Source organism: Archocentrus centrarchus, chromosome 13 (assembly GCF_007364275.1).
Source record: "Archocentrus centrarchus isolate MPI-CPG fArcCen1 chromosome 13, fArcCen1, whole genome shotgun sequence".
Classification (NCBI taxonomy): Eukaryota; Metazoa; Chordata; class Actinopteri; order Cichliformes; family Cichlidae; genus Archocentrus; species Archocentrus centrarchus.
Genome location: NC_044358.1, coordinates 14,394,512 through 14,405,460, shown reverse-complemented (window position 1 = coordinate 14,405,460; position 10,949 = coordinate 14,394,512). Strand labels below are relative to the sequence as shown.

General features: G+C 47.1%; 1 protein-coding gene across 3 annotated transcripts in view; it reads right to left on the bottom strand.

Moving 5' to 3' along the window:
- Window positions 1–6,830: 6,830 nt before the first annotated feature.
- Window positions 6,831–10,949, bottom strand: part of cdon (cell adhesion associated, oncogene regulated) — a 28,836-nt gene continuing 24,717 nt past the window's right edge. For all 3 annotated transcript variants that reach the window (XM_030745392.1, XM_030745389.1, XM_030745390.1), the window contains 4 exons: window positions 9,630–9,925; window positions 9,447–9,526; window positions 8,344–8,594; window positions 6,831–7,558 (listed from right to left, as the gene is read on the bottom strand). In XM_030745392.1, coding sequence (XP_030601252.1) covers window positions 7,404–7,558; window positions 8,344–8,594; window positions 9,447–9,526; window positions 9,630–9,925 — 782 coding nt within the window. In that variant the 3' untranslated portion in view covers window positions 6,831–7,403. The remainder of the gene's footprint in view (window positions 7,559–8,343; window positions 8,595–9,446; window positions 9,527–9,629; window positions 9,926–10,949) is intronic.

Genomic DNA, 10,949 nt, shown 5'->3' with positions numbered 1-10,949 from the left:
AGATACAATATCAATGATCCTCCATAAACTCTGACTTACTGAGTTGTTCCCGGAGCTTTCAGCCCTCCCACAGTTTCCTCTTCAGTGACTAGAAATTGTTCTCTTATCCTGTTATAATACGCTGTAAAACACTGAATCCTTTTTAAAACTTTAACGGTGAATATTTAAATAGAAATGGGATGTATGCACCGTCAGTTCTCCTTCCAAAAAGTAGCTTCATGAAAAATGTTTCCAAAGCTGATAGCTCATCTCTCAAAACTGAGAGCGGCATGTTTGTCTTTTATGTTCAGCCTTCCTCACAAACTGTGGTGTTTGGAGCTGCAATTTTATTTTATCTGTTTGTTTTCCAGACACTTTCTAAATATAGCCCCCCCTCAGTAATTAAACCTTTCTGTGCACAGTTAGAGCACTTTTATGGACTGCAGCCTCTTCTGCTGCAGCTTGCAGGCCCAATCATTAGCCAGATGCTCTGAGAAGCACAGTTTGCTTTTGCTGGGTGGCTCTGCTAATGATATTCACATTAGTCTCCTCCTAAATCGAGTCTAAACTCAGACTCTTCTGTAAGAACAAAGATAACTGCCCGAGCGTCCTACTTCAACGAGCAAGTTAAGGATTTTGGGACTAATATCCCTACGTGAATTATGTAAAAACCCATGCATTTTTAAGGGTGCACTGCTCCCATAAGTCAAAGACTTGATGACGCGATGCTGCTTACAAAGTCATGAGGACGATGGTGTGAACGAGCCTCTCACAGGGGTAAATAATAACTCGTGATGGGAGCCTCCGATTTCCCGACCTTGCTACAGACCCTTGTTTCCATTTCACGCTGGAAGTGATGGAATTTCTAAAAGGCTCTCTGCACCAGTTTATTCAATAATAGATGAAGCAATGGCATCGCCATGACACCCTACACCTCTTACTCTCAGGTCCAGCCATTAGCCCCGCCGTGAGTGGAGGGCTGGGGGGAGGCGGAAGCACGGATGAATAATTTAAAGTGAATCCAGCGCAGTTTGAGAGACATCTCTCTGTCAGTCGCCCGGAGTCGCTCTGAGCGTGTGCAGCAGTGAGAGGGCAGCACCATCAGCGCTGTGACAGGCTGTGAAAAGCCTCCTGGCTCCAGATTTCCAGATGAAACTTTGTGAGAGACTGAGGATGGTTCCTTATCTCTGCGCTCTCCTCTGCTCGCTGGCTCTCCCGCTACAAGGTACAGCTTCATTGTACTTACAGCTGTTCAGGTGGAGGCAAGCTGAGGCAAGAGGACTTTCTCTTTATCGCACGCTGGTATCATTATTCTGTCAAATTGCTGAGCTCAGGCTGAGATATCATAAAATCTGATCCATCTTACAGGCCAGAGGCGGTTTAAGTATTTAATTATGTGTTGTTCATGACGAGCAGACGCTTTCCAACAAACTGTGAGGTCTTCAAGTTTTCACCTATTAATGAATAAATCTGCCAACACAGCTGCTTTGGTCTCTCTTCCTTCACATGGGCAGGTAACTGACTCCGCTCGTCTCGTCTTACAGGTCTGGAGATATTTGACCCCGAGGAGGTGGAGTACATCCGTTCCCATGCCAACGCGACTGTGGGAGGCTCAGTCACCTTGGACTGTGGCTCCATCATACCGACCATCTTCATCTGGGGCTTCACCAAACCAGGAACTGATAATAACGTAGCTTTGGCTCACAACTACGGACAGGGCCCGAAGGTTCAGTCTCAGTCCGGCAGCCTGGGCCGCCTGCAGGTGCCCGTGAACACCTCTGCTTTGGTCATAGAGGAGCTCCAGAGGGACGCGGCCGGGACGTACACCTGCCAGGCTTTGTACGACACGGATGAAGGAGCCAGGATAACGTTTTACTTCACTCGGCTGGACGTCGAGGACGACTGATCTGCTCTGACCCCCCCCCGATCAGTTCACAATTATCTCTGCTTGTATTTAATATCAGCTTTGATGTTAGTGCTGAAGTTTCTGCTTCAATCACAATAAAATGCAGGTGAAGAAGTTCCACTTTTACCTGCAGGGTAACAAAATCTGACTGCGGGTCATCTCCACAACCTGTGAAAGCAGCTGTATAATCTTCAGACTTTTACTTTTGTCTCATCTGAGAGAACCTGAGTGATTTAATGGGGGGGGGGGGGGGGGGGGGGGATTTCTCAAAAAGCATAAAAAACTTATGCTTTTTGAGAAATCTGCTTCGGTGTGGAGTTTGAAAGATGTGAAGACTTCTACATCATGAAGTTTGAGTTTTACTTTTCACTGTTTATACCCCACTCTGCATTTAATCATCAGTTATTATTAATCTCTGTCACCCCCCCCCCCCCTTCAGCAGATGACCCCCCCTCCCTGAGCCCGGTTCTGCTGGAGGTTTCTTCCTGTTAAAGGGAGTTTTTCCTTCCCACTGTCACCAAGTGCTGCTCACAGGGGGTCGTTTTGACTGTTGGGTTTTCTCTGTTATTGGAGGATCTTTATCTTACAGTATAAAGCACCTTGAGGCGACTGTTTGCTGTGATTTGATGCTATATAAATAAAATTGAATTTTTAAATATAATGTCCTTTGAATGTCCCCCAAATGTGCTAAACTCTCACTTTAAAAACATCATCATTCAGTCTGTTTAGAAACCATGACCTGGTGCGCCGGGACAAACATCTCTGTGCTTTCATTGTCTGAACTGCTGTTTAATAAGGAAAACTCACCCAGAGTCACCTTCTCGCCCCATTCGCCAGATTGAGCTGTAACACAAAGATCTGCAATCTTTGTGTCCATATAAACTTACAACACATGGCGCCGCGCAGACCTGAGGCTGTGGTTTTCATTTCTCACTGATTATTAAAGCCATCTGGGATTTTTTGACTCATTTTTATTGTTTTTCTTTCAGTGACATATACTGATGATGAAAGCTTCAGCTGAACCAGCATCCTGTGGTGTTGTTCTCTGTGCAGAAAACTCCTCGTGTGACCTCAGAGAGACGCGGCACAGCGCACGACGCTCTCCGCTGTCTGAAATCCCACAAACATTTTAGCTTTTTAGGAGCGACACAAACACACGAAACAAGTTTTCTCCTCCAAAATTGATCTGTGAAATAAACAGCACTGCTCATCTCATTTATTCTTCATCTGCGGTGAGCTCCTTCTTACTTGTTAATAGCACTGACTCTGAAGATTAGACTCTGTAGCACCAGTGGGCTCATTACTGATCCTGATCACTCTGATCACAGAAATAGCAGGAAATGGGGGCAGTTTAAGTAGAGATGATTTCCCCCTAATTAAATCCAACAGGTGCAGTGAGCCAATAATCAGCCAGCTGCTTAAACAGCACGAAACTCTGCAGCATCTTCAGGTGCTGCAAACAAAGAGCAGAGCGCCTCGAGGGAGCGTCTGATTATTAGTCTTAAAGCATTCTGCACATGAGCTCATCGTTCGCAGGGCCCGCTGGACTTCATCCAACAACAACATGCTTCACTTGTGGTTTGTGACATCTCAAGGATAAAACCGCCCGTGGCTGAATAAACCGAGTTAACAGCACACTGCCCGATTCATGAGATTCATTCAGGGTGTGCTGGAGAGGGGAGAGAGGAAGAATGGTGGGCGGAGGGAAGAGAGCCTGGCGTTAACAGGTCGGCTCTGCGGCAAGGGGCAAAAATTCCAGGGCGGACAATAAGCTGTCTTGTTCCCATGGGCTCCTTAATGAAGGGGTGTAGCTGTGTGGGAAGAGGGTGCGGGGCAGGGCTGAGGGAGAGTGCCGACTGACGGACGTGGGAGATGGAGAAGCAGCTCATTTAGAGACAACCCCATCCTTATCTTTCCCTCATCATCCCAGGCTGCTTCTGTCAGCATCTCCTCTCCCTCCCCGGATCATTTCTCTTTCATTTCCAGCTTCATTTCCTGTCCATTGTTTTATTCCCCGTTCTTCCAAAAAAGCAGCAACGGACACTGCATGGACACAGAGTAAAAGCTAAGATGTATGTACCGGCAGGTTTTGGACCATTAGTTACTTTTTGTTTTGTTTTCATGCTTTGAAATCTGCCAAAACTTATGCAGATTTTTCTTTGGAAAGAACTGAGTTTACATCAAGTGAGCCTAACGGACTCTGGCTGCCTTCACGGCCCAACAACCTCCATCAAAAATAAAAATAACAGCCGGAAGAGGCTGTGCCACGCCTCAGCAGCAGGCAAGTAAATCCAGGAGCCAGGAATATCCCGTATACCAGCAGTGGGAGGAGAAATGCCAGGCGAGCCGGGGCCTGAGGACTGGCAGCCACCTCTGGCAAAAAACACGGGCAGACAGGCACCGAGCATGGAAAGCCTGCACCGCAGTCATCCTCAGTGAAGCACAGCCAACCCCGTCATCCGCCTGCTGCAATCCTATCAGCTTCAATCAGCCAGCACACCATGAAGATCATTTTAAAACCAACAGAGGGTTTAAGCCTTTAGAAAATGGGTTTGGGCAACACGGGCTGAAACCTGAGAAGAATATTGTACGAGTGTTTTATGAATGAGTTATCTGCACAGCAGGAGCATCTTGTCTGGTCGCTGGTTTGGACCCATCCTGCCTCCATTTTTAATAAACCGCAGGCTGTCGAGCTTTTTTTGCTCAGATATTAAAGTTACAGCAGATCCTGATAAACTCGAGGTCTGTAACGGGCACAGACTCAAATCTAACAGCTCAAATAACTCCTGTTCAAACACGAAGCTCCAGGATGAGCAGGTCTGGATGTTTGTTACTTCTAGCAAGTAACTGAGTAACTGCACTGAACTGTTAACCCACCGATTCACACATCGGCACAATGTGATGTCACCAGAGGTGGCAAAAGTACTGACATTCTGTACTTAAGTAGAAGTACAAGTACTTATGTTAAAAAATACTTTAGTAAAAGTCAAAGTACTGGTTCAACTTCTCTACTTAAGTAAAAGTAAAAAAGTACAGGCTCTGAAATGTACTTTCAAAGTAAGAAAGTAAAAGTAGTAGGATGTTTCTACAAGCTATTTTTGTGTAAAACTAACCGAACCTTATTATACATTATTGTAATAATATAAAATAATATTACATGAGAATACAAACGTTACTCCAATCTAAATTTTAATCCTAATGAATGCACTCAGCTTGAATCTGTTATAGGACACAAACTGTGAAAGGGAATTTAAACACAGCTGTGTTCTCTGTGTCCTCCATAGTAGAGGGTGACTGTGTCTCCACCTAAACAGCAACATGAGGATACTCAGGGGTTACAGTGGGATTCAGAAGGTGGAGGAACCCTAAGATCAGCTGTAGTGGCTCTGCATGGGGAGAAGAATCACAGCTTTCTATTGTAGCTGCAGTAAATGATGTTGGTGTGCAGGCTGTGATCAGCTGACCTGCTGCTGCTGCTCTGAGGTTTACTGCTCTGTGTGGATGAAGTGAACTCACAAAGATGTAACCCAGTATTTCACAGCTAACTGAGCTGATCTCCATCCTCTACACTGACAGCATACAGGCTGCAGAAATGTTGGATTCAGTGAATGAATCTCAGCATCAGCAGCTTTGATTCAAACTCATCTCTGCTGCACTGATGTAACCTGTAACTCTGACCATCAACACAAACACTGTGCTCCAGTCCAACACAGAGCTTTACTGTAAATACAGTACAACAAGCTAACCTAAACTGCAGTATTTTCATAAATTCTTTGAATTACACAAAGTCAGCATACTTCAGTTTATTTTCCAGTCCTTACCTTTAAATCTAACCTCTCTTCTTCCTCTTTCTCCATCTCTGAGTGAACTTCTCTCTCTTTTCTCTCCCTGAAATACAGCAGCTCTTCTTTTAGCTAGCAGACACACTGTGTGACAAACTGCACACACTTTGTGTGTTTGCTGATATTTGTTGAGCATTTAGAAACGTTGCATTTACCTGCCACACGTTACTCCCTTCATGCTCGCTCCTCTTCAGTAGCGCTAGCTAAGCTGTTTATGTGCCGCAGCGCAACTTACGGACTCGGTCCGGCCCGATTATAGCGCTATAAATGATACATTAATTATATGGGTTTGCGTATTTAATCCCTTTGTACGAGATAAGCCCCGATGATGGAGGATACGCCAGTACGATTGTCTCTTATGTGTTATTATTCCTCCGTTTAGGCTCAGATCGTTTGATGTTTGACGGCGCACTGACCGGAAACGCAAACTTCTCTCTGACGTGTTAAAAAGTAACGAGTCTGTTTGAAAATGTAAGAAGTAGAAAGTACAGATACTTGTGTAAAAATGTAGGGAGTAAAAGTAAAAAGTAGTCAGAAAAATAAATACTTAAGTACAGATACCTGAAAAATCTACTTAAGTACAGTAACGAAGTATTTGTACTTCGTTACTTCCCACCTCTGGATGTCACAGGGAGGCGGGCGGGTTAAATCCCAGCTGATACGACCTGTCAGATAAGGAGGGGTTCAGGGCTGCATCCTCCCGCTCAGCCCCGCGGGACACTCGGACATTTTGGGAGTTTCCGTTTTATATTTCATGGTTTTGTCATTCTGAGGTTTCTGCAAGCAGCCGAACACAAACACCGAGATTTTAATAACTCAACTGGAACTTAATCAAACTCCATTTTCTTTGCTCTGAAAACTGAAAATTAGGTTTTCTAAAGTCACCGACTTCCTTCCCAGGACTCGGGACACGGCACTGATCCCGGAACAGCTGCTGTGAGCTCCTCCACGTCTCTAAGACTGTGGTCAGCGGATTTTATCAAACATTCCCCGGAGCGGAGCGCGGCAGCCCGGAGTTCACCCCATCCGGGGGGGGGGGGGGGGGGGGGGGGGGGGGGGTCGCTGCAGCGGAACGGCCCATGGCGGAGCCGCATCAAAGGCCTGCCAGAAATACGGATGGGTTTGGAGCGAGGCTGGGAAATTCACTGTGGCAATCGCTCATCGGGCGCTGCGCACGAAGGAGGTCAGGAAAGACGTTCAGAGAGGTTGTTGCTGGCTCTCCCACATCTTTTCTTTTTATATTATTACAAAACTTTACACAGACAGCTGCTAATCTCCACACTCGAGTGGAACACAACAAAAATAAAAAGTATTTCTCATCCAAAAGGCATAAATAATATAAAAGACAAACTTTTTTCTTTAAAACAGATACATTCATATGAAATATTATTTTACTACTACAAAAAAATAAATAAGTCTTCTAAAGAGTTTCTGATTTTTTATGACTCCCCCCTGCAGTTGGTCAGAGTTTCTGTTGCTGCTCTCAGCCTCCTGTAGTCCCTCCGTTCCCCCCACAGCTCCTCTCAGGCCGGTCCATCAACACTTTAGTGTCCGTGTCACCATCACACGCAGTGTCTCTGACTATCCCGCCGCTCTCCGGTCCTCCTCCTTCCACAGCTCTCCGTTTTCTCTAAACTTCCAAACTGTGGGAGAGCGTGCTTGTGTGTGGGCTGTGCTCAGGCCTCCTGTGGGCCAGGCTGGATAAGCTCTCCCGCCAGGCTGCTGCTGGAGATCCACCCAGCCTTTTCGTCACAGTCCAAGTCTGGCAAGCCGAGACTCTCCCAGCGCACCGCAGGCCCCTCCGTGTCCACGCACTCCGGCTCCTCCCCAGCTGCAGAGAGAGAGAGGGGGGAGCTTCGGTTTACTCTTTATATTAAAAAAGACAAGCAGAGATTCTGGAGAAACCCACAGTGTAATTTGTGGTGACGCCGCATATTTTGTCTGCATACAACATCAGGATTGGCAGTGATATGAAAATCTGCTGGTAACGCAGCAGCGCTGAACCATGCTCTCATTTCTTAAAGCAACAGATCAAGATTTTACTCGCTAGATTCAAAGATAAATACGGGATATTTTTCCCACTGGGAAACATCAGCCAACCAGCATCCCTGAAAGCTGAGTCGGTACACGGACTAAAGCACCGGGCCACCTACAGGAGCCGCTCGGAAAACCGAGCCAAGAACTTTGTGGCGGAGGGTTTTCGTGCGGATGTTGATGCCAGATTTGGAGCTCTGCAGTTATTGAGTTGGCGACTTTTACGCACTCTGTGCCTCAGCACTCGGCGACCCCGCACTGTGACTGTACACGGTCTGAAACTTCACTGTGGTTCCTCAAAGCTTCCTAACACCACTTACAAGTAATGGTGGAACATCTAGGAAGGAGGAACTTTCACAAACGGCATCCTGGCTCTAATTAAGTGAGTCCTTCACACATTTCACTGAAAATTATGAGACAGGGGTGTCGCGGCATCTACAGAAGGTTACGGAGAAAAGGTTAGCTCTTCATCTACTGCCTCATAATGTGACCGAGAGCAGATTTAATGAAAACACATCTTAAATGCTCTGTAATGATGGGTGAAGCTGCGGCTCTCTGCAGAAACGGAGGACAAAATCTCACCCGTGTTGTCAGCTAGATAACTTTCATTGTTCAGACAGCAGGAACGCTGCGAGGGCGAGGACTCGTCATCCGGTCGGTATCCCGTGTTGGCCTCCCGGTCAGCAGGGCGCGTCTGGCTGTCGTGGCCGCGGCACTGAGACGAGACCTGGCCCAGGGGCACCATCTCCAGCCCCTCCTGCTGGCACGGCGCCACGCGATGCATTAGAGGGAGAGTGCCCGCGGAGAAAGTGCCGTTGGTCTTGTTGTAACATCTGAGACAAACAGAGATGGAAGGAAACTTTCATTAACAGGGTGCCCCTGAGTGCTCAGCCACTCTGTCCATGCTGCTTCTTTCTCTCTGCAGATACAGGTATGAGTTTTCCAGCACACATAGAAAAACCCTGCATTATTATTATTATTATTATTATTAATGACAATGGCAGCGCTAACACAACCAGAGCACTGCTGCCAAACTGTTCTCAGTGCAGATTAAAGGCCACACAGCCTCTAAGTATCTGTGACACACTGTGGTTTTGCTCCTCAGTGAAGTTCCCAAAAGCAGAGAGCAGCGTTCTTCATGTTTTCCTGAACTCAGTTTCCCGCAATCGGGACACGATCGGATTGTGACCACACCCCCTCTTTTTCCAGCAGCCGGAGGTAAATAAACACGGGGCTCATTAGGTCTGCTGGCTGAGTGCACACAGGGTAAACTGTGATGCTGGGGACTCTTAAATACATAAACAGGACTGAAAGGAAGGCAAATGCGTGTGTGTGTGTGTGTGTGTTTGGGCCTCAAAAGGGGGGCTGAGCGCTTCTTCTCAGCTGCATCTCAGCAGAAATTCGACCAGTCTGCAGCATGCATCTTTAATTTTTCACTTCCATCAGTAAAAAAAAACAGACTCGCTTCACCTGGTTTCGTCTCTGCAATTCAAAGTAAATGAGCTTCAAAAAGGAAGAAAACTGAAGAAATAAGGGATCCATCAGTGCAACAGATAATAACTCTAAAGATTATATCACCACCACTGCAAAGATCGCTGAAAATGATCCCATTGGTCCAGCTGACCCTGTGCTGTGAACCTGTGAATCCTCTGAGCGAGGCACAAAGACACCTGCTGCTCTCTCACCTGTTGTTGTTGCAGAGATTCTGACAGCTCATACAGTCGGACGACTCGGTTTGGGGCAGAGCCGTGTACATGCCCCCACCCTGACAGGAACACACAAACAGCACATTTAGCCACACCGCATTTAAAACTTGTACATCACAGGTTTCAGTTTTGGAGTATTTTGTGGTGTCAGGCAACACTCACGTTATGATGGTGGTGAGGGTGCGAGTGCTCGCAGTCCCGGGTGCTGTGCGGCAGGTTGCCGCCGTGGCCGTGCGGGTGACCTGGTGAGAACAGGCCGCCAGAGCCGTTGAGCAGTGCCAAGCCATTGGGGAGTTTGTGGTGGAGGTGATGGCACCCTTGGGGTAACATTTGGCCGCTGTGCCCGTAGCCGCCGTGGATACCCCCATTAACGCGGCCGCTGCCGGGCAGCGTGGTGTACTCGAGCACGTGGCCGTTCAACTCGGCTGACTGGTACAGGCAGCCGGGAGCGTCAAACTCTGCAAGAAGGGTCAGGATCAAATTATTCACGGCATTAAGGAAAGCAAAGCAATTATGAACTAGAACAGTTTGTGTGCAGAAGTTCGTACATCAGCCAAAAACACTGGGACACAAATGAGAATAAAAAACACAACACAGGAAACATATCGTGTTTAAAATGAGAGATTTTTTTGACAGGGCCGCATTTCCCGCTGTGCAGCATTCCCTCTGCTTTAACAGCAGTCCGTAAACATCTGGAATGGAGGAGAGCAGCTGGACTTCAGGAGAGGAACGCTGATCGATGATTCGAGTTGCTCAGCAGTTCTGGGTCTGAGGGGTTCGTACTCCTCCACCACGCTGCTGCTCTGAAAGCTGAATGCACCTTTCTGCAGCGATGATGCCGCTCCAGATGTGCAAGCTGCCAGTTCCATGGGCACTAATGCACCCCCATCAGAGATGCAGACTTTTAACTGAGCACTGATAACAAGCCTGATGGTCCCCCCTCCTCTTTAGTTTAAATTTAAATTGATCTGACCTCAGAACAGTTTCCCACTTTGCCTCGGTCCCTTTTACACGAGCTTTGGCCCAAAGAAGAAGCCTTCCTGGATCATGTTCCACACGGCTTCTTCTTTGCATGATGGAGCTTTAACCTGCAGCTGTTACAGTGAGCTGTGTCCACAGACAGGGAGGGGTCCCTGAGCCCCTGCAGTGACGCCCAGGACAGAACCAGGCCAGAACCACCGACATCCGCATCTGCAGATTATCCTTTGATCAGATTATTTACTGATGATGATGATGATGATGATGATGAGATACTCCAAGTCTTTGATGGTTTGCAGATTGGTGACCCTCTCTGGTTTTTATACCCACTCGTCTCCCGGACCTGCTGCTCATTCTTCCAGCCTTTCGTGGACTCGTGTCTCACCTTCGTTCAGCTGTCATCAAACTCAAAACAAGGTCATATTTTTCATGAAAAACTAAACTGCCTCAGTTTAAACCTCTGATCGGTTTTCTATGTTCTACCATCAATTAAACAAAAGTCTG